The following is a 25,282-nucleotide window of genomic DNA, read 5'->3' as shown; positions in this document are numbered from 1 at the left end:
ACTTGGGGTGAACAATAAGAAACGGAAATTAAAGGGGATTTACTAAGTAACCAACATTAATAACAAACTAGTGGTATATATATATAACCACTTGGGTAATTCACAAATGAGTCTGCCATAACGACTAGACCCCAACTGAAAGTTAATTAAAATGAAGTAGTAATAAGTTCAAGTAGAAATGATAAATAAGTCAGAGTGTTTGCAGCGAAAAAAACGTGTGAGTTATGCATATGGAGATGCATACTCAAGGTTTCATTACATAAACATCAAAAGGGAAATCCGCTCAACACCGATCCATTCCATCGCCTGCTCAACCTGCACATTTAGAAATACATGCAGGGCTGAGTATAAAAATACTCAGTGACATAAGCCGAAAATACAACATGCATACATATATAAATTGAACTGCCAACAGTAACACACAGGGGTTTTCTTGAATGACCTGCGCTTACTAAAACATTTCATTCATTTTCATAAAGGTGGATGCGCATCCCATTTTCAGTCTATATGATCCATATCTGTCCTTTCTGTCACGCGCCGGGAAGGAGGCCTCCTTACCACGGACGCCAAGACCGGTCGCAAGCGACTCGCGGTCTCCATGAGTGTACACGTTAACCCTAGCTAGCGACCTTTGTCTAGCATAGGATCCCAATTGGATTTCCTTTAAAGTTGGCGAACCAACACAGATAGGATACATATAAAAACATAAACATTTTGGCAGTCAATCATTTCATAAACATTTCATTTTCATAACATTTTCATTTTCATAAAGGGCATTAAACATATAAGCATTTCATAAGAACTGAATAAATAGTCAAAACATATCATGCATATATATTCGCATATGAGGCCTACGTCACGCAGGGGATCTCTATATACGTAATAATAAAATAATGCCCACCTCAATTGTTCTTAAAGCTGGCGTGGAGTCGTTTCTTCTTCGGCTTCACTTTCTGTCGCCCGGACCTTCATTGATGAAGAGTCGATAAGTTCGTGAAGAAATTGTCATAAGACAAAGTCTAATTCTACGTGCCTAGGGTATCTTTTAATGTTTTAGGGTTCTAGCATCCATAATTCGTTACATTAAAGACAGTCAAAAATCAATCATACCTCGTCTAATCTCATTCAAACACATAGGCAACACAAACACATAAGGCACATAAGAATCACAATCAAACATCATCAAAACATGCTCTGTTTTTACACTGACTCAACTTCAAAATTTAATCTGTTCTGACTCCGACATCTTCTGGACTCAAGACTTATACCGAAAGAAAGATCTTCGAGTCTAGTTTCATATAAAAAAAAGTAGAGTCGAAAACTCCAAGTGGTTTGAGAGATATGACGTTTTTACCACGATCTACCATGTTCGGCAGTTTTGAACAATCGAAAACTTGGATTTTTGAAAAATAGTAACCGTTGTCAAACTGGGCTCAACTTTGGTGGATATCTAGCTAACACAATAAGGTTAATACCATAAAAATTTGGAAATCTAGATCACACAGGAAGCTACTGAAATGAATGACTCTTTCCTCTGTTCTCTGAAATTCTCGGTAGTAATGTGCAGTTTAGGTTTTGCATTTTAAAGAAGTATCAAACGAAGTTGGAATGGCTTGAAATTTTACCAGGGTACTCAAGACTCATGTAGGGACTTGCTATAAAATTTTCAAAGCTATTAGACATCGACAAACTATCGATCACAGTAGGTCAGTAGGCCTACGAAATTCATATTTATAAGTCCTTAAAAAAAATAATTTATATAAATCAAGAAATAAGAGTTTAATCCCAAAAATATTCATTAAAAGTCCATCATAATTTAAATAAAAGAACGGACCTCATTTAAAATAAATAGTCTCAAACTCGTTACGCACATATACTAAATCTTTCATGAAACATCCTTTAAAATAAACTTTGATACATAGAAAATAATTCAACAACTTGAGCTCTTAAGAGGTTGTTTTGCAACAGACATCAAATCTGCCTCGGATCTCCAAATGAGGCTCCAAAAGACATTCTGGAAACTAGACATTTCAAGGATCATTCTCCAATTTGAATCGAATGAAAAAAAAAATTCAAACGAGCAAGATATGCCCTCTCAAAGATGGGTATTTAACAAGCAAAAATCTGAAAATTTCAGATTTCCAGATTACAACCAAGTCAGTGGGCTTTCTTTAAAAATTCATATCTCCCTTTACAAAACTCCACTGGGAACCCCAAGGGTCAATCTGGAAACTAGGGAGAGATCATAACACTCTACAGTTGGATTTACTCCAAGAACATTCATGGTTTAGAAGATATGACTGTCTAAAGTTCAGTGCACAAAAAGAGTTCAAGTTTGGCAGATTTAGAACATAAATCGGAAAAACCACTTTAGGCTTCACCAAAAATTCTAAAACTGAACAAGTAAGTTCCCAACATGTCAGTGAATATTCAGTAGAAAGATAGGCTTGAGAATCAAATATTTAAGTCGGCATTTGCCACCTCAAATTCGTAGGTTTGTAAAATCTACTGGATGGTACAAGGAATAAGAACTAGATTTCAAGAATTTATACCGGTTGTTTCCCTTACTCAAAAATGGTGAGACCGATTTCAAAAGAAAGATACGGGAGTCTAGAGTGACATATTCAAGTTTCAAAGGTTTTCACCGATTGAAACTTTACTTATGGCCTCCCAAAGATTGTTTACCAAAAATGTATTCCAGATGGGCAGTGATGTTTACAAATTCATAAATAAATCATAAGAGCTCCAAACCTTCTGAAATTTTACCAAAGTATAGAAAACATATGAAAGATGATACACAATTAATTTGGGAATTTTTGGGAACCGTTTGGATGGCTGGAATCGCCTTGCAAAACACTGCCGAGCAGTGTGCTTATGGCAGATTCGCTGCCTTACCTCATGCACGGTTTTTCACCCAATAAACTCTACCAAAATAATCATCCAAAATCATAAAACATATCCTCACATAATATAGCACACAAATGTGTAAAAATCCATGGCCATAAAGCATTTTCAGTTGAGAAAAAGCAAAGAAAAACTCACCCTCGAAGCACAACCTTCACTCTATAGTTTTCCCACACTCTCCCTTGCTTTGCTACTTCTCTTGGGGCTTCAAAGGCTTCTATGGAGTGTGATAATGGTGGGAGAAAAGTTGTGAGAGTGGGAGAAAGAATGTAGTGGTGGGGGAAAAGGAGTAGTGTGGTGGAGAGGTAGGAGTAGTGGTAGGGAAAAAGATTAGTGGTAGGGAAAAGAAAATATTAGTGATGGTAGGGAAAAAGATTAGTGGTAGGAAAAAGAAAATATTAGTGGAGGATAATGGGGTGTAGTAATAACCCATGTGTAAGAAAAAAAATATATGTAAGACTAATCATCAATTAATAAAATGCTAGAGCATAAAACTCTTGTGATCAAAATTAGAATAAATAGCACTAACATTAGTGCACTCTCTCAATTTATAAATACATCATAGGAAAATAATTTGAGAAAAATATTGATGGAAAATTTTTATAACTCATCATTCCTAAATTTCTCGGTAAAAATAAATAAATACATAATTTTTTTTTTTCGATTTGAAAACTCAAAATAAATCTTTGAGCTCCATCATTCTCTTAATGGACTCAAAATATATTTTGAGTGCATCATCCGTTGAAATAAAAATAAAAATAAATTATCACGTATGTAATCATCAAATTCACATAAGTCCGTATTTTATTAATGGATGCTGAACCCTAATTACCATAAGAAATCCTTAAATCAATAATTAAAAGTCTATAATCCTTAATAAAAAGTCGGGGCATTACATACTATCCCCCTTAACATAAATTTCGTCCCGAAATTTGTACCTCAGAAAATAACTCTGAGTACTTCACTTTCCTGTTAGACGGTAGTCTATTATTGACCATGATATATTCATAGGTCTCTTACTATCGGTATTGACTTAGTCCTTAGTACCTGAACTTCCCGATCTAAGATAGATTTGGATCTTCCTTCGTAACTCAAATATTGACTAATAATAATGTTGTTCTTATGGATCATATGCTTTGAATCGTAAACATACTTCTCTATTTGCGACACATGGGATACATTACGCACATTCTCAAAGCTTAGCGCTAACGCCAACCAGTAAGTTATTGGGTCTATCCTTTCTACAATCTCGTATGAGCCTATAAAACGGGGTTTAGGTTTACCCTTTACACCGAATCTAACGATTCCTCTTGATGGAGAAACCTTCAGAAAAATTTTCTTTACATCCTCAAACTATAGGTCCTTTCGGCGCTTGTCAGCATATGACTTCTGTCTATCCTGGGCCTCCTTGATTCCTTTTTCTGATTTGACGGACGATCTCAATCATCTCGCCATTTCATCCCAACAAAGTGGTGATCTATATTTCCTCATGTATAACGCCTCATTTGCCAATCTATCGATAGTCGATTGATGAACAGTAATCACGCCTCCATGAACAGTAACCCTCTAGATGAACATTGAATCTGAATTTTTATTCGATGAACAGTGATCTCTCGATGAACAGTGAATTTGATTTGATTTTTTTTTTTTGCAAGCTCGTCGGAACTCACGACGTAGCTCCGATCCTTTCCTACAGACGGCGCCAGTTGGTGAAACGAGAAACCAACACCTAAACTAGAAAAGCAATAAACGACACGGATTTACGTGGTTCGGTCGAGAAGACCTACGTCCACGGGGGTTTTGGGGGTTTTCCACTATAATCGAGAGAGTTACATTTTACAAGAGATGAATGAGTAAAAAATGAGATGATCCCCCTCTAATCCACTCCTAAGTCTCTATTTATAAGCATGTAAATAAGCCCTAGGGCCTCAAGCCCATTCCCTAAGATAATTGGGCTTAAGCCCCTTTAATACATTGACCTTGGTCTGAGTCGCCTATGCTTGCTTGACTACGCCGGAAGCTCTATTATTTCTTTTATTATCCCAAGTCTTCAATTAAACCTGCAATGATTAGCTTAATAATAATAACACTAATCATAAGCATAAATAGAGATGTTCCCATTATATAGTGCACAGCGCTGGTGCATATTTCAGTCCTCATCAATTACATAATTTCTTTTTGAATGAAATATGTAAGAATATATTTTTTGTCTAAAATGATCACATATATTCAGTAAATATAAATCAAATTATTAAAATATTAATATTGATAAGATCTATGATTGTACATGAACTTATAAAATATTTATTTATTATTTCTTGAACATTTAGTCAGCATATTTATCGCATAATTGCACAAGTTATAATTACCGTCAACTAAGCACATGACACTTCAAACTATGACATCGAGTAAGGAGTCCGATGAGTTGAAGGGAGTGAATTACGGGTATTGGAGATGGAACAAATGGTGGAGATGATAATTGATGATGTATTGCTTAAATCATTTGAATATCCAATAATAGACATCATTTCGAGTACTTATTCATCCTACTTCAACAATATTAACAACAATTCTTATTAATTTCAGAGAACGAGCAATAGTTGCTCCTAACCATATACTCCTCACGTCCATAAAATTAGTCTCTTTTCATTTTGGAACAATACCCCACAACTTATTATCCTCAATACATTTACATATTTACCTTTTCTCCACTCACAATACAATTAATTATCATTATTATTAAAACATGTGTCGTCCCTTTTTAGGATTATTTTTTGTAGACATAAATAGTATTGTACTATACAACCTAAAAAAATTTAGATATCCACATATCATTAAAATATAATTAAATTTCAAATATAAAAATTACTTTATTTAATATTTATTTTTTAAAAGAAATGTCTCTCATGCATCACACGGATGCAAAACTAATTAAACATTAAAGAAAAATAAAACACATTCCACAAGTATCAAAACTTTATTGTTAAATTCAAAAGAAAAATAATGAAATTTGACTACATAGCAGTATAAAAATCGATTAATTGATTGGTTTTGGGGTAGGTCTTATTGAACTCGAGTTATTGTCTGTCAGATCAATCGGACTAATTTTTTTCTGGCTAAACAATTTCAGGGTCATTCTGTTCAAACCGACTTGTTAATTTCAATCTAAATTGACATTCCTACTAGAAACATTATTTTATGAAAATTGGTAAATTACAACATTGCTCAATGAAATGGAGTAGTTTTTTATTTTTCTTTTTCAAGAAGTTTTTGAAATTTTCTTGTTTATATAACTCCTTTCTAACAGTAGCATATGCTTGTTGTTTGTTAAAGGCATATCTGTTCACAAGCTTCCGGATAATAAGACGATGCGCAATCGAGGTCCGTATCTCCAATATAAGGAAGGGGTAACATATCCACAAAATTATCATACATGAGCCTATTATGCAAGTATTATTGACTTCTTTGAATTACATTATAGAATTGAAATATTACTATACTAGTATACAAGTAATTATATTGTTCTCTGATTTCATACTTTATTATAGAGTTGTTGATTCTTGTTGTGACGTGTACTTTTGACAGTGGGTTACAACCCCAAGAAAGAAGATGAAGAGAATCCAATGGAACACCAAAATAAATCCAGTGAACATTTCATATAGTATAACATTAATTGTTTCTTTTAGCATTTTTCAAGATTTTTTTTATCATCTCTTTTTAGTTACCATTTCTATTTCATGTAAAATTTAGTCATAGTTTGTATTTTTTTTTCGCTATTAGCCCTAATTAATATAGCTATGGAGTATAATTTTTTTTTAAAATGTACTTCTGAAATTTCCTCAATTTCATTATATTAAAACTAGGCAAGATTTGTCCTACAAGGGTTGATTTTGGTCCCAAGCCTCCTCTTATTTTTCAGTGATGGTCTCGTGCACAAGCGGGAAGACAGATGCAAAGCAACGTCAATTTGAAGGGGCTAATAAACAAGAACGACCTAACTTATGTGCGTTTAATATATTGTCACAAAAGTTATTAGACCATTTCCTAATATTTGATTAGTACAAACAAATCATAAAATTATACTTATCCGATTTCATATTATCTAATGTAATTATATCAGAAGTTAGTTATTGATTCTTGTTGTGACGTGTACTTAATTTTAGCAGTGGGTTACGGTCGCGAGAAACATGATGATGAAAATATAAAAGACAAGAAACAAAAGGGTCATCAAGAAGATGAAGAGAATCCAAAGGGACACCAAATTGTCGATGAACTAAATAAGTGTTTCATAACATTGTCTTTTTTAGCATTTTCAAGTTTTTTTTTTATCGTCTCTCTTTAAATACTAGTATATATCATGTAAAGTTTGGTCATGGTTTGTAATTTATTTTCCTTTTAGCTATATCAAAATCAGGCAAGATTGTGCGGAAGCAGGATGGCAGATGCAGAGAGACATCCATTTAAAGAGGCTGATAAACAAGGTCGAACTAACTTGTATGCATTAATATATTGTTACAAAAGTTATTAGACCATTTCCTCAAGTGGTCTCCTGTAAAACCGGTTTCATGGTGAAACCAACTTCACAATGACACTACTTCAACATACAAGTGTCATTTGTATGTTGAAGTAGTGCCATTTTGAAGCCGGTTTCACCATAAAATCGGTTTTATAGGAGTTTTTGTGTTCCTAAAATTTGATTAGTACAAACAAACCATAAAATTATACTGTAGTTATCTTATTTCGTAATATATATTGTAATTATATAAAAAATTATTGATTCTTGTTGTGACGTTACTTTTGGCGCTTGAAGAAAATATAAAAGACAAGGGAAAAAAGGATCATCAGGAAGATGAAGAGAATTCAAAGGGACACCAAATTGTCGATAAACTAAGTGAGTGTTTCAAAACATTGTCTTTTTTAGCATTTTCAAGTTTTTAATCGTCCCTCTTTAGATACTATTTCTTATTTCATGTAAAATTTGATCATAGTTTGTAATTTGTTTTCTTTTTTGCTATATTAAAACTAGGCAATAGATTTACACCATTGATCTACCCAAAATCTAATGGTTGAAATTTAATCTTAGAGAAATCATCATATGTAAATGTATGAATTTTATTTAGAACACATATAAATTCGTTGTGTGCGAATGTCTGAATTTGCGAAAATTAAATTTTTTGCCACCTATGAGATTCGAATTTAGAATCATGAATTCATCCAACAATGTGATAAATCAACTGTAGATCTTGATGATCTAAGGGCTGAAAATTGTTCATATTTTATAGTTTAAGATGTGTTTTTATTTTTATTTTAGCCCCCTCCTATATATATATATATCACGCCCATAACACTTTTTATATTAGTGTGGATAGTTACAAAAATTATTAGAGCATGCATTTTCTAATATTTGATAAGTAGAAACAAACCCTAAAATTGTACTCCTTGTTGTATCAGTGGAGGAATCAAGCAAACGCAAGGCCCAAGGACCTGCCTTCCGTCCCAAGAACTACATCAATATTTTTAAGGGTTAAGTATCAAATAAGCCCCTACCATAGTGGCCCTTTTCACGTTTAGCTCCCTATAGTCGAAGTTGGGCCAACTAAACCCCTGAAGTCCTTAATTTCGAACAATCAGGCCCTCTGCCCTAACGGCAACTTAACATTGTTAACGACAACGATTCTGCCTCCTCCGCCCCCGTCGCCGTCGATCGTCCCCCCCCTCCGGCCCATCTCCGCCGCTCAGGTCACGATCGCCGTCCCCGGCCTCCCCGATCCCCACCACTAACAGCAAATTCAGCCGGAGATCGCGAAGAAGCCGACGCCGCCGCCCGATGAATCGCGGAAGCTGTTCCAGCGCCTCTGGACCGACGAGGACGAGATTGAGCTGCTGCAGGGGTTCCTCGATTACACCACCCAGCGTTGCAGCCCCCACAACTCCTCGCAGCACCACCACGACACCACCGCCTTCTACGACCAGATCAGGAGCAAATTCCAGCTCGATTTCTATCAGAACCAGCTCGTCGAGAAGCTGTGTCGCCTCAAAAAGAAGTACCGCAACGTCATCAGTAAATTCGGCACTGGGAAGGAGTATACGTTCAAGAGCCCCCACGAGCAGGCCACCTTCGAAATCTCCTCCAAAATTTGGGGCAACGCCGCCGTCAATGGCGTCACCGCCTACCGCGCGCCTCCCGTGCCGATCGATGAGGACGAGGACGACATCAACAACCCTAATTTCAATAATTTCGTCGATTGCCAGAGCCCCAAAACGCCAAAACTCCGGCGAAATTAATTTCAATAATTTCGTCGATTGATAAAAATGCCAAAACTCCGCGCTCCAGGAAGAGGAACCGTGTCGGAGCGGCGGCGGAGGCGGGCTCGTCGGCGGAGGCCATCGGCTAGGTTAAGGGTGGGGGTGGGGGTGGGGAATTGGGGGTTCAAGGCGAGGCTGGCAGAGTTTCCGGCGAAAATTAATGTGTAAATTAAAAAATAAAAATAAATAGTTAACGGTGTTAAGTTGCCGTTAGGGCAGAGGGCCTGATTGTTCGAAATTAAGGACTTCAGGGGTTTAGTTGGCCCAACTTCGACTATAGGGAGCTAAACTTGAAAAGGGCCACTATGGTAGGGGCTTATTTGATACTTAACCTTATTTTTAATGTTGTGAAGTTAATATCCAAAGCAATGCTCGTAATCCTTGGATTAGGTAAGTCCCCCGACGAACGTACTTACATGAATTCTCAGTTGCAGCAGCTTCAATTTTTAATTAATTCCCATTAATCTTATCAAGGCTCCAAATCAGTTGACAAGATTAGAGCGAAGCATATATGGTGAATCCAAATAATGGAGAAGCTTCTAAAACATTCATACCAATATGAAGACAGGCAAAGACAAAGACACCCTAGCTATAATTAATCTTTCCACCGTTGCCGATACCCAAAATATCCACAAACAATGTGGGAATGCAGCCAAGACGAGGGACGCCATCTCTGCTTCTCGGTCACCTCCGTCGCCATTCTCACCTCCAGCTTCCAAGAGAAACACTTCCGTTCAGACCTCTTATCTTTCTTCGTGCTCCAAATAATCTACAATACGCGGCTTTCCCCACGTATGCCATAACCCTCACATTCTTCGCCATCAATCAATTCCCTCTGTATTTTCATCTCCTTCGGCCTACATTTAGGAAGCTACCCCAGCCAAGTTACAACTCATTCTTTTCTATTTCCAATCATATATCTATTTTTTTTTTTTTTTGAAAGAGATATATGTCGAGTGCATGTGTGATGTGAGTTTGTAATAAAATCTAGTGTGTAATTTTTGTCCCTTGAGTTACTTGTGATGTTATATTATTTGGGTTGATGTTAGACTTGCTGAAATTAATTAATGTGTTTTTATTTATGTCCACAACAAATTGAGTATTTTAACAAGGGTTAATTGGTAATCAAAATCTGGTTTTTGACTACCATGTTTATTTTAAAATCCTATCTCTAAATACACAAATTTTCATTTTTTTTAGTTAATTTGCACACATACAATAAACTTTTTGATGAATGAATATTATGGTAGTCGTAGAAGTCGAAACTATCTACATAGCTTAAACATAATTCTTCCTAAATGATGTAGTTAGACATTAGGTAAATTCCACTACAATATATAAAAATATATTTATGAATCATTCATCCAAAATGTTCATCATGTGCAAAATCAAAAACAAATTAAAGTTCATGTATTTGGAAGCATAATTTTAAGTTCATGTGCAAAATAAGATATTTGTGTATTTAAACGCAATTACCACTCATTTGAGTTGTCTGTGCAAAGTAGAGTAAAATTTGATTAGTCAGCCCTATAATTCCATGTCTCCAGACGAATATTAAAAGTTATTTGGCCAGAATTTAAAAATTCGGACAAAATTTTAAAAATAATGAAAGTTTATGTATTTGAACACTATGTATTTGAACATTAATTTTATAGAATATGGGAAAAATCAAATTTTGACTACAACACACAGGTAGTATTGAAACCAAGACTTCTTAGAGAATCCCCAATGGAGGTCCGCGCCGAACCGATGCGGCACGCTTTGCTCGGCCGCGCACTAATGCATCCCCTACTCATGCTAGCTAGGGACCCCGCGTCGTGTTGGTTCGGTGGGAGAGTAGAGGCAATCACGTGCAGTGCACGCATGAAAATTAAGAAAAAAATAGAGATGGGGAGTTGCAATTGCAGGAAAAGGATTAGAGAAAGAGAAAGAGAGAGAGCAGAGCTGCAGGAGAAGAATGAGGGAACAAGGAGGAGAAAAAAAAAAAAGGAGGAGAATGAGGCGGGCCGGCCAGGGGGTTTTGTGTAGGGTTAATTTTTTATTTTTGTTTTTCTATTTTGATTTTTTGTTTTGATTTTTGTTGTTTTTTAATTTTAAAATCCCATTATCTTTTAGTTTTTTTACCTAACTTTTAATTATTGTAATGTTTTTAATTTTAAAATCCTACTCCCTCCCTTCCATAAAACATGAGTCGTATTTATTTTTAGGTCGTCCCACGAAATTTGTTACGTTTTTTTATATGGCAAAAATTTTTCTTTTTATTCAATTTTTTTCACTTTTTTACAAATCACACACTTAACACACAAAATATTAATTTCATAAATCTCGTTTTCAAAAGAAACGATTCATATATGTTTCGCAGTACGGATGGAGTATATTTTATATTAATTAATGTAATGTTGAAATTTAATTTTAATGATATTGAATTTAAATTTTAAAAAGTAAAAATAGAATAAATTGGAAAGTAAAATTATAGAGCCCCGTATAGAGTCAATGCACTGGAAATAGGGCTCTATGGTAGGACCACCTTATAAAGCCAACTAGGCCTCACTCGCACAAAATAATCTTATTTAATTTCCATATATATATATATATATATATATATATATATATATATGGTGTGGTTATAATGAGAACCACAATTATCGTGAGAACATAAGAACTATTAAAATCAATGCATCTGCTATATAAATTAATGCATTCGCTATTAAATTTAATACATCCGAAAATAATAAAAATTTTGCTCCCTTCAGGATTCGAACCCAGGATCTGCATTCATCCACCAAGATGATGCATCCACCGTAGATCTTGATGATCGAATGGCTTAAAATGGTTCTCCGTTATAATTTTATTTAGTGGTTCTTATTTGAACCTCTCCCTATATATATATATATATAAAGAAGCATGTAATATATAATTAAATAAGCAATCTGCACGTAGGCGGGACTTCTACATCATACAAATGTAGAAAAATAATTGCACACAGATGAAATTATTACCATATAAAAATAAAAATACTATCCACATAAAAATGGGAAAACTACCTGCACGCAATATTTCCTAGTACTATATTTTACTCTCTCCGTCCATGAAAAAGAGTCATACTTAGCCCATTTTTTTGTCCATAAAAAAGAGTCTCATTTAACTTTTTGAACAATCACATCATACCTTTTCTCTTACATTTAACTATAAATTGTACTTTTATTCCACTTTTTAACTAAAAATGTACTTTTATTTTATTTTTTTGTACTAATAATACCCCTACAAATTATACTTTTATCTCACTTACACCTACTTTAACAACTTTCTTAAAACCTAAACCGAACTTCAAATGAAACTCTTTTTCATGGATGGAGGGAGTACTAGTGGGCAATTTTAGGGATACGAGGGGCCTAACTGAAGCAATAAATCTATTCTCATATCGCTTTTCTAGCTTTCTAATACTCTGTATATAAAATTTGAAAACAACAGCTACCACTCGATATTTTCATATATTCTTCTTTTTTCCTGTCTCAAAGTTTAACTTCCGACATTTATTCCAATTAATTAATATACTCGCGTATTCTTTGACTAATTCCATTGACACCGAAGAGCAGCTTGAGGGGCATTAAGTTTCATCGAGTATTGGTCGGCGCGGCGTTTGATGATTTATATAATTTCGTGGTCACGAACCATGTTGTTTCGATTTTATTTATTTATTTAGGATGTGTTTTCTTTAGTTGTAAATTTATCATAGGAAAATAAAGGATAAACAAAATTTCACCATTTAAATTCTTCTTTTCTTTTCCCACATTTCCTATTTGACCCTTACTCATTCATCATTTGCACTACAAAGGAGGGATAATATCATCCCTCCAAAAATGATGTGATAATATTATCACTTCTTTATAGTGTAAATAAGAAATGAGTAAGGGCCAATTAGAAAATGTGGGAAAAAAAAATGAAGAATTTAAAGGGTGAAATTTTGTTTATCATTCCTTTTCTCATAATAAATTTACAACCAAAGAGAACGTACTCTTAGAGATATTTTGTCCAAGTCAAAAAAAATTTTAGAGATATTCAAATTGTTAATTCTTTCAAATGTTTAAATTTCTTATCGTGAGCCATTCGTTACGAGGGGTCGTAAGTAGTTGCATTTTCTCTCACCAGAAAACGACATGGTCTCCTTAGCTGTTTACATTTAATTTGGTTAATTGCAATAAAATGTGTGATTGTAACGTGTACCTATTAAATCTTTAGTAAGAGATGTACAATTACGTGGTTTTATTCGTACTATGTGGTAGGAAGAGTTTGTTAAAGGAATTTACATCATTTTTTTTTCTAATACCATAGAATAGAAAATTCAACTCAATTTTATGTATTTCCATCTCATATTTCAGTTCCGCGACATCAATTGCATACTTTAATTAACTTTTAAGGGTGTGATTATAAGATGCATTCATGCATAATTATGAACTTTTTATATTCCTAAAAAATAGTTTATTTTTGTCATTTTGATATGTGCACAAGAAATATTTTATTTTCATTTATAGACACTTCATCACAACACATTACTTTCAATATATCAACTTATTTACCTATTCTATTACATGGTGAACCCCTTTATTCACTCACAATACAGTTAATTATTATTATTAGCACTATTTTACTAAAATTCACAATACACTCAACCACTTTTATTAAAACTAGTGTTGTCTCCTTCTGTGATTAATTTTGGGGAAGTGGTGAAGTATATAAGGAGTGATTCAAATGAGTTCATGTCTCTACGATACACTATAAATTTGTTATAGAAGATTACAAATTTAAAAAAATAATTGTCACCTCTGGAATTCGAACCATGAACCATGTACATTAAATTAAAATAATGAATTAACTGTAAATTTTTACGATCTAAGGGTTAAAAATATTTTTAAATCATACGATTAATATACACTTGAACTCGTTTAAATAATTCCCTATATAGAGTTTGATTTTTATCATACGGGAATAAAAGTATATATATATATATATATATATATAGGGGGCCGCTCCAATGAGACCCCCTAATTTTAGTGAGATCTAGGGCATGATCTGGTGCGTTTATTTTATCAATCCTATGGCTGATATTGTATCTGGAGGGTGATTTTTTTTCGCAGGGTTCGAATCCTGGAGGGAGCAGAATATTTTAAATTTTGTTATTCATCAGTATATACTGCATTGTTCATCAGTATATACGGCCCTGTTCATCAGTATATATGTCTTATTCATTACGAATTTTTTAAATTTTATTTTTCATCAGTATATACATCTTGTTCATTAGATATACGTTTTGTTCATTAGTATTATATGTCTTATTCATTGTCCTAGTGTTTCACGAAAAATATGGGGTCTCACTGGAGCGCGCCCCTATATATATATATATATATATTATGTTTCTGTAAGAAAGAATCAAAGAATGATATTTGAATACATCATAAGTAGCTAATTTCAATTTCAACTGCAATGGTGGTTGTAATAGGAGGGGAAATCATAAAAACAATGAGAATGACAGGGTGATAGAATTTTGATGGGCCTAACTATATATATGGACATGGAGGAGGAGAGAAGCCAATGAAAAGGAAAGGCAAAAACCAAAAATATGGGCCAATCAAACTCATTTCCACAATTTAATCCTCAACTTTCACATTCTTAATTTCCGTCAAAATTTCACGTCAATTTTCTTTTTTTGAAGGAAATTTCACGTCAAGTTTTTTTAGAAAGAGAGAGAGAGAGGTGCACCCATTCCAGCAATGGTATTGCACCCACTTCTATTGCACCCAATATATTTAGTTATTCTTTTTTTTTTTGCTTGAAAAGGGGCGCGTGTTGCCACCGCCCCTCCTTCGCACTCGGTGCCCCCGCTTGCTCCCTCTCCATCGCTTCCGGGTGCGGCAACGCTGGCGGGTGCGATAGGCCGGGTTCAATCCCGTCATTGCACCCGCCGTTGTTGATGCTCAATGGGCAATCCTATCTTGTTTTCTGGATATTGTTTTGTCTTAAGGGGGGTGTATTCGTTGTGGAGTTTAATAGATTTCTATGGATTTTAAAAGTCTGGATGTATTCGTTCCAGACTTTTAAAAGTCTGCAGAAATCTGGGTGTATTCGTTCAAGACTTTTAAAAGTCCATATAAATCTAGGTGTATTCGTTTCAGACTTTTTAAAATCCATACAAATTTAGGTGTATTCCACTACAAAAAAATAAGTGATTACCGGCGGCATTTCCCGCCGGTAAAAAAGGGACGGCCGCCGGCGATTCAATTACCGGCGGCATTACCGGCGGCAACCTACCGCCGGTATTCATCTCGTCGGAGATGTGAATCCCGGCGGCGAAGCTCAGCCGCCGGAGATTGGCGGCGGCCCTACCGCCGGTGGAGTTTCTCGGGAAGCTCAGGTGGTTTCCCGAACGTTTACCGTCGGTCATTGCCGCCGGTAATCAGCGGCGGCTATATGCCGCCGGTAACCAGCGGCGGTAGCATTGCCGCCGGTGATCACCACCACTACACCGATGGTCGTCGATGTTTGGGGATTACCGGCGGCCCGTTGCCGCCGCCAATTATCGGCGGGATAGTGCCGCCGGTAATGAATTAATTATTTAAATTATTTATTTATTTAAATTATTTATTTATTTATCTCCACTAATATTTTCGTATTTATACAATATTTCAAACCTTAGGCGAACTTCCCAGTGGGTCACCCATCTTAGTTGTGCTCTAAGTCAAGCACGCTTAACCTTGAAGTTCCTTTTGAATTGTCCCCAGTAGAGAACACTCGTATAATTGATATATCTATTGCCTATTAAATCATTTAAAGACTATTTCAATATACAATATATATCATATATTCATAACATTTGAATATGAGGAGATTATATCCAAGTAATGTTAATTACGGACCAGTCTTGTGCCGCCCGTATTTTTATGGCAAATAAATATTTTTTTTTTATTTTTTTTTTAAATTTTTTTTTAAATTTTTTTTTATCAATATAGTTTATTAATCATAAGTATTTTAATTTGATAGTTTAAATGTATTTTTGAATTCATTTGCATATATGTCTTTATTTTTATGTCGAAACAATATATCTATTTATTAATCAATATGTTATTAATTTTTTTTTATCAATCTACGTTATAGAATATAAGTATTTTCGTTTTGTAATTATAATGTATTTTGAATTCATTTGCATACCTTGAATTCACTCACAATAAATAGAACGATTTGAAAACATAAAACAATTAAATTGTTCAACAAAACACAAATGTTAAACAAAGTTCAAGTGTAATTGTGTTTGTTCAGAAACATAACATAAAAAAAAACTTCAACATGATATAGATACATAGAAGTGATGCTCAAGGTAGCTGACCCGACCGCCTCAGTATCTCCTCGAACTGACTCATCCGCTGCTCAAGGGCCTCACGTGCTGCTTGTTCGGCCTCACGTGCTGCTTCTTGGGCCGCCCTATCCTCCTCAGCCTTTTGGAGACGCTCCTCCAGTGTGGAGATCCGAGTCTCATACATCCGCTGAGACATCTGGGAAGAGCATGTACTGTTGGTAGACCCCCTACTGAACTGGCTCACACCAGCACTTCTAGTGCCGTACAGTCGTGACCTACCGGGACGTACGAGCTCCAAGTAGACCTCATCGAGTCGGTCCTCTCGTCCTGTCTCAGCAGCAACACGATGAATCTCCGCCTAATTCATACATAACAATACACAATTATTATAAAATAAATACATTTTACTATGTATTACTAATATTTGTTCAAACTTAAACATTTACATCAAGGTTGGCATCCTTTTCTGACACAAAAGTTCCATCTGCGTACATGTGTAGGCGGAGGAAAGTGCTGTAGTTAGATGCAGTTGGGGGGACTTCACCATCCACGAGCTGTTCATGCATTTATATAAGAAAAATAAGGTAATATATATATATATATATATATATATATATATATATATTAATATTTATATTTATTAGATAAATACTTAATCGATAATTACTAACCAGACTCTGCTGCAGAATACGACTCGACTGAGACCCTCCAACGTGCCGACTGATCCCTGTACCAACTCCATCGGGCTCAGAGTATCGGTTCTCACGTGCGCGCCTAGAAATGGCCTTAACCTCATCTTGATCCCAGTATGCCTTGAGTCCCGTCCAAAAGGTGTCGGACATGCCCAGCGGTGTCTCCATCATCTCCCCTGCCTCGGTCTTCTGCTTGAGCAGTCTCTTATAGTATGTTCTGCTGGCATATACACTGGTGCTTCCCCTTGATAACACAAGTTCGTGTAATTGTGGACAAATCCACGCCTAGTAACATGTTCTCTGACTGTAGGTACAGATGCAAAGACTTTATTCTTACACTTCCTACACGGGCACCTAATGTTACCAATTCCATCTGTATACGCTGTTTGATTTATCGCAAACTCGAGGAAACTCTCAAGTCCCGTTTCAAATGCAGCACGATCATTGTATCTCGCGTACATCCACGATCGATTATCACTCATTCTTGCAAATTCTAATTGAAAATAAAAATAAATCAAATACAATAAATTACTTGAATCTAAGAAAATTTCGACAGCATAACCCCACTATCCTAACTACCAAGTGCTCGACTCTACCAGCAACTATAGTGACCATAGTGGTCCTAATTTACTAAACCTATACTAGGTCTACCCGGCCCCCCAATGTCGAAACAATAATAAAATAACATATAAAACAATAAAAAAAATAAAGTAATAAAAGCAAACACAATCATTTGTTGGGAGAAGATCTTTAAGAAATAATCAATTTCTATCTCAAAGGGAGAAGATCCTTAAGAAATTGATTAAATCTATCCCACAATATATAATAACATATCATTTCATCCAAAACAGAAAATCAATTTAAAATTAATCTAATTAACAAATTAATTTCAATTAATCTAATTAACAAATTAATTTCAATTAATCATACTTTAAACATCCTATAAAGTAACTATAGTTAAATCAATTCATAATTAATCTAATTACCAAATTAATTTCAATTAATCATACTTTAAACATCCTATAAAGTATCTAATTACCAAATTAATTTCAATTAATCATACTTTAAACATCCTATAAAGTAATTAGAATTATGTTAATTTTAATCAAACAAATAAATAATAAATAAATAAACAAATAAATAAAAGTCTATTAAAAACGAAAGTGTACCGTAGTCCGTAGGAGTCGACGGCGGAACCGTGCGGTGGCAGGAGCGGTGAGACGGCAGGATTGGCCTGCAATTAGGAGGAGAAAGATGAAGAGAGGATGAGAGGGTGAGAGAGAGAGAGAGACAGAGAGAGAGAAGGAAAGGAGGGGCTTACCTTGACGGAGGCGACGACGGCGACCGGCGACAGGCGGCGGCAGCAGCAGGGCAGCGGCAGGGCAGGGGGGAGGGGCAGGGGGGCTGGAGGCGCGAGGGGGGGGGATCTGTTCTGGAGGAGAGAGGGTTAGGGCACCCGATTTTGGGCTTTAAAATTAGCGGCGGCCCATTACCGCCGCCAAAGCCCGACCCGCACTCTTTTTACCGGCGGCAACTTGCCGCCGCTAATCACCGGCGGCAGCTGCCGCCGCTATTTGCTAAATATTAAAAAAAAAAATTAAAAAATAAAATTCCCGGCGGCCTGAATATTTACCGGCCGCTATGGGTCGGCAGCACCGCCGTCGGAAAGCCGTCGGTGATCGCCGGCGGCGAGACTGCCGCCGATAAATCCTGCCGGTAAATCGGCGCTTTTTTGTAGTGTTCGTTATTCCATTGACTTCAAATCCGGAATGACTTTCATGGATTTCATCCAAAAAATACACACGACGAAATCCGGCCAAGAACCACGAGAATTGAAATCCATGGAGTTTTGAGCGAGCGCTGAGTTCCAGCAGCCGCGGCCAAGAAGCCAGCGACCGCTGGAACTCAGCCACCGTTGAGAGAGTCCAGCAACGCTTTTAAATACCCCTCTTCGATTCCCAGCGGTGCTGGGACTCAGCGGGCGTTGGCATCATGAATTTCAATTCCAGAATTATCCCCTAAATTCTTTGAAAATCAGTGAAAATCGGGGTGAAATCCAACCACGAATTCTTTGAAAGTCGTCTGGAATCTATGTGAATTCCATGGAATTTAAATTCCATTGACTTTTTAAAGTCTGTGGAAATCCACAACGAATACACCCCCCTAAGTAAAAGGCAGGCTATCTCCGCGCGCATATATATGTACCAATGTATGTCTATATGATGCGCTCGAATTGATCCGAACGTAAACTAGATTCTCCTAAATTAAATTAATTTCCAAATTGTCATTAATAAATTAATCAAAGATTAATAAGTGCTAAATCATAATTGTAGATTACTAAATTCTAATTAACTATAACTGTTATAGTAATGAATTATTAATTGCAGTTGGTTGTACTCAATTTTTTTATTTTTTTTATTTGCTATTTCGCCTATTTTTTTATACCAAATCTAGTTCTAAAATGACCATCTGAAATTCCGCGTGTTCAAATCTCTTGATTACTAAAACGACGGTCAGTTTGCAGAGATAACAAAATGAGTGAGATAACATCATTTCAGACTGATCACTTCAACATTAATACTATAAATTTTAAAGTTGATGTACAAAATAAAAATTGTTTAAAAACTCAAAAGTTTATATGCACTTTACCCTTTAACAATTTATTTAATATATGTATTCCATATATATATTATTCCCTCCGTCTGCCAAAATTATAGTAATTTTGCTATTTTTACGTCCACCAAAAGTATGACATTTTTCTTTATATGACATGATCCCACATGTTTACTTTATCTTTTATCCTTATAACTATTCTTTATTTACAAAAAAAAAAAAAAAAAAAAAACATCTTTGGCCCACATTTCATTCAATCTTAACCACTTAATTTATTCATAAACAGTGATGCTATTTTTGGCCATAATATGGGTAGCATAATAACTTTAAACTCAATGTATTCAATCTCAACCAGTTATTATTTTGTACACTTTGTAATCTTTTTAATTTTATTTCTGCAATTTTTTATATTTTTTAAAAAAATAAAAAATAGCTACAATGCGTAGAAAGTTAAAACTAAATAAATCCTATTTTTTATTTAAACATAAAAAATAATTATATTATGAGTTTTATAATATTTTGGCATATTATGGTGTAGCTATAATATGGCTAAACTTTTTCCTTTCATAAAATGGTGTGCCCTTTTTCGCTATATAGAAACTATCAATTATTTTATTAAAATTTATGTCATCAAAATTGTCATATTTTTTATGGACGATGCAGTTAAGTAGATTAAATTTCTTTGTTTTGTCCCTTGTGGAAAATTTTGGATATCGACATATGATGAGTTAAAGTTATGAATTGTAAATAACGAAAATGAAACAAAAAAAAAAGTTTTGGGTGTATTGATTACATAATTGTATGACAATTAACACTATGAATATAATTGGAGTCAGAATTGACAGGTTGGCAGTATTATGATTGAAAATTTTTAGCTTGGAAAAAATTGAGCTCGAATGGCTCGAATTGAAAATAGGTTGAGCCCGATAGGACTGATTCGAAAATCGAGTGGCTTGGCCTTATTAACTGATTTTTTTTTAATAACTGATTTCAAACTATTACTTACTCCCTCCGTCTCACGAATCTTGACACGTTTGGAGTTGTAGATTAGTGTTTTAAGTGTGTAGTTAATAAAATATAAAAGTGATAAAGTATGAGAGAGAAAGTATTAAAAGTGATAAAGTAGGAGAGATAAGGTAATAATTATTACCCAAAATGGAAACTTGTCAAGATTCGTGGGACGGCCCAAAAAGGAAAACGTGTCAAGATTCGTGGGACGGATGAAGTACTTTTTAATTTGATAATAAAATTTTGATGCTTGTGCAATGTGTTTTAGTTTTCTCCAACAGTTAATAATAAATATTTATGACATAAAAATCAAAGAAAGATAACGAAGTTAATATTATTTATTATATGAATTTACGTTGAAATAACACTAATTTTTGTACGTATCTAAAACAAGGTGAAGTCTCCTGATTAAAAAAATACGATCTATTTTTTCTTATAAGAATATGATTATCAATACAAAATCATACATATAAAAAAGTCGAAAATTTACGGACTTGACGAACTAGCCCGAAACCAAGTGAAATAAAATTTGGGTCAAAATATTTTAGCTCAAAAAAAATGATTAACCTCAATCGAAAATAACCCAAAATTGAATGGACTGACATGAAATCGAGTGGGCAGACCCGATTGACAATTAACCCAATGCATTAATAATAGTAAAATTAGAAAGTGTTGTTTTCTTTTTTCTCTTTGAAAAAGTGTAATTAAATATTCTTAAACTTTGAATTCTAAATTTCTAATTGGCTCCATTTCAAATTCAACTCATTAGTGGCGCACGGGGACAAACGCAGCGACTCCATTCGCGACGACGGTGCGGTGGGGCGGCAGGAAATAGACGTTAATTGGGAGACTTCTTGGAATTTCGGTAGTTTTTTTATGAATTTTTATATTTAATTTTATCTATTGTAATATTTTGCAGTTAAAAGTTATTGGAGACTATTTTCGTAAAATATCGACGAATATTTATACATTTTATGAGTTTTTTTTTTCTCATCATGTACTTTGCATTTCAACTCATAATTAGACACTAATTGAAAATAACTAAACCTCATTTTTTTCAACATAAAGTTATTCCTTTACTCGCAATTGATAAGAAATAGAAAATAAATAAATAGTCACACATTCACGTGTCAAAATCAAATATGACTTGAAATAATGGAACAATCAGGAATTTTATAATTAATAAAAAGAAACGACAAATGGGTTTAATCATAGATAGGATATATGTCGTAGTATATGATTGATGAAGGTAGTTGTAACAATCCATCCTAATTGTCCCCACGTTACTAATTAATTAGTAACTACTTGCAAGTTGCAATGATACGCCTATACATGTTAAGTTCTTTTAGAAAACCAACGTATCAAATCGATAAAGATATGAGCCACTTGGCCCACTTTATATGGTGAGACAACCCTCTCCCTTATAAGGCCTTTTAAGAGAGGAATGAGCCCAATATCCATTTCTAACATGGTATCAGAGCCAACACATTCCAATGATGGCCCCCCCAATATCGTTGTCAAAAGATGGCGTTTGGGATAGTCCACGCTGCGCGTGTGGGGGTGTATTGAAGTGTCCCACATTGAATTGAAGATAGTGGCATGAGCCACTTTATATGGTGAGACAACCCTCTCCCTTATAAGGCCTTTTAAGGGAGGAATGAGCCACTATCTCCAATCTAATGTGGGACACTTCAATAAATTCTTTAGATATATGATCATTTGGGAAAACCCTCGTAGTAATTAAACTATCGATAAAAAAAATAGTGATAAATATGCCGTTTAGTATTCATGAAAAAAACTTGTAGTAAAGCGGCTCAAATTTGTGTTACGGCCTAAAAGTGGATATGTAATATGAAACCAACAAAGTGAGAGCATTTAAAGACACTTCATGTATGACATGTGTCCAAACGACATAATAGAGATGGTTGGTCGAATGCAGCATCGCGTGGATAGTTGCAAAATAAATTTTTGCGTTTTTAATCATTTTTTATACTTTACATGTACATATATTGTGAAGGTACGATTTTGATTAAAGATTATCGAAAGTACTAATTAAGCAATGGTAATTTTGGGAAGAATTAATGTTGATAACTTGATATGAAAGTCGATCGTGGGCAAACTTCTAAATTAACAATTTAACATAACTTTTGGCGTTGGTCTTCAAGCACTATTATCAGATGTTTTTTTTTTTTTTTTTTTAATTTGGGGAAGTTGGGGAGGAGAAGCAGTATGGTTTGAACTCGGGACCTCACTATTCACACACAAGAGATCGCACCATTTGGTGTCCCCTTGGAGACATTATAAGATGTTCTTAAAAATCGAACTACAAGGCGAGCAAGATTCACTGCTTTGCCGTAATGTATGCCCAAATTCTATTGTTTCATGCTTTTTTCAGTTCTTTTAATATTTAATTAATTTTTCCATTTATTTTTGTTTTAAAATTTTTGATATTCTTTTCTAACAATGATTCTGTGACACCCGGGGACGAAGTACGGAGTGATCACCGGTGCAAAGAGGCACGGATAAAGAGCGGCTCCGGTTAAGACTTCCAAGCGGAGGGGCGCAGGGATGAACCGAAACACACCCGAACGAGAGGGATTCCGAGAATATGCAGGTATGGGCCGGACTGCATATTCGAGGAGAGCTTAAAGGATTTGATTAGGTTACTCATATCAATAAGATGCATCTTCTTTTCTGGTGCCCACACGGAAGAAACTCCAAGGTTAAGCGTGCTTGGCTTGAAGCAATTCTGGGAAGCGTGCTTGGCTTGAAGCAATTCTGGGATGGGTGACCCCCTGGGAAGTTTCTCAGGGAGCGTGCGAGTGAGGACAAAACACGCTATAAAAGACTCGTATTGGTCTGTGGGGACAGCCGTCAAGTCTGGAGCCGGGCTGTTACAGATTCATTCTAGGTTATACATACTTTATCTTCGTGTTTAATTTATGAGACACACTCGTTCATGTTTTTTGGAGTTCTCTAAACAAAATTCCGTTTTGTTCGAAAGCATATAAAATAATTTATGTTTGAAGTGCGTTAATTTATCTTTTATGTATATATATCGTTCCATATTAGTTAGTTGGTATTGTTAATTTTGTATTTCATGAGACATTCATTTCATTGTACTCCAATATTATGGTCAATTAAATCCTAATTTCGTTGAAAGTCAAATTTAAGTGAAAATTGCAACAAAATTATAAATTTATATATTTTGTGGCTTAACTAAAAGTTTAGGTGAAAATTGTAACTTTTTTTTAAAATTCGTGTATTTTTTTGCCATAATCTCTTTTTTCTATTGATTCAACATGTATATTAAAAGCACAAAAAGAGCTACCTCTTTGCATTTTTAAAAAAAATTGTTCCTTCTTCTACAAAAAAATAAATAATAATTTTCATTAATTATTAATAGCTCATGATCTTACTTTAACTAAAGGATTAACTAAAACTCATACTATTTGACATTGATAATTAACTAAGAAAATAAAAGGGAACAGAAATAACACAAATTTTAAAAATTATTATAAATATTAAACAAATAGCATAAGTTCGATGATTAATAAAATAATGTATTAGTATTTTTTTTCTTTTATAATATTTCTTTATATATATTTTTTTTAAAAAATTGTGTGGGGGCTGCCGGTGCCTATAAATCCTAAACTACGATTTTTTGAGCAATTAATCTATAATTTTAACAAAGGAATATTCACATCAAATAAGTATAATTTCAACATTGATTTTTATAACAATTAATCAATAACTCTTAGAGAGATAATGATATATGTATTTTTCGTAAATGAAAAATATATCCAACCCTCATGTTTTGATGATACCAAAACTGTTAGAAGGCACTTTCGAGTTAGAGGTTATCTTTCTGGACTTAAATATTTTAGTCCCTATAGTAGCTAGACTGAAGACTGAACGTCTCGAAGATGTCAACTCAACTAAAGAACAGTTCGATTGAAAGCTTCTTGCAAGTTCTGAATGCATCGAAGTTGCAGATCCAACTGAAGTCCTGACTGATGGAAAATACACTAGAAACACCTGAAGAATCCACGAGCCATAGCAAGCACTTCAACTAAAGACAAGTTCAGTTACGCTAAAGACAATGACGAACTGAAGAAAGAAATGATGTCTTACTAACTCTAGCCATATGGTAGCTTTCCGAACACGCCGCATTTATTACCTAAGTCAGAGCATTGACTTTAAAATGACAGAATTTCCTTTTTCATGTAAAAATCTGCAACACCAATTCTGAAGAACAAGAAGACCAACTCTCCATTCATCAAAGGAGAATGAAGACAAAGAACCTGAGCAGATTTGGACCATATCGCACAACGGCAGAATTTGAAGAGGGGATCTCCACCAACGAATCTATTCTTTAGAGCTGCCTATAAATAACTCAGGAAACACACCC

The 25,282-nt window shown here is 34.8% G+C and overlaps 1 protein-coding gene, 1 long non-coding RNA gene and 1 pseudogene across 2 annotated transcripts; 1 reads left to right on the top strand and 2 right to left on the bottom strand.

Annotated features, from left to right (window-relative positions):
• Positions 1-46: 46 nt before the first annotated feature.
• LOC130999376 (uncharacterized) lies at positions 47-3,272 on the bottom strand. The gene is made up of 3 exons (XR_009093476.1): positions 3,043-3,272; positions 902-966; positions 47-315 (listed from the first exon to the last, which is right to left on the bottom strand). It is a non-coding gene; the product is annotated as an uncharacterized LOC130999376 (long non-coding RNA).
• Positions 3,273-8,561: 5,289 nt separating this feature from the next.
• Positions 8,562-9,299, top strand: LOC131010839 (probable transcription factor At5g28040; annotated as a pseudogene).
• A 7,250-nt stretch (positions 9,300-16,549) lies between these two features.
• On the bottom strand, positions 16,550-17,418 carry LOC131010835 (uncharacterized). The gene is made up of 3 exons (XM_057938506.1): positions 17,230-17,418; positions 17,005-17,112; positions 16,550-16,916 (listed from the first exon to the last, which is right to left on the bottom strand). The coding sequence occupies exons 1-3, from the start codon at positions 17,416-17,418 to the stop codon at positions 16,575-16,577; spliced, it is 639 nt and encodes a 212-aa protein (XP_057794489.1). The 3' UTR covers positions 16,550-16,574.
• Positions 17,419-25,282: the final 7,864 nt, after the last annotated feature.

The sequence above is a fragment of the Salvia miltiorrhiza genome, chromosome 1 (assembly GCF_028751815.1).
Source record: "Salvia miltiorrhiza cultivar Shanhuang (shh) chromosome 1, IMPLAD_Smil_shh, whole genome shotgun sequence".
NCBI classification, from domain to species: Eukaryota; Viridiplantae; Streptophyta; class Magnoliopsida; order Lamiales; family Lamiaceae; genus Salvia; species Salvia miltiorrhiza.
This window is presented reverse-complemented; position numbering and strand designations above follow the sequence as displayed.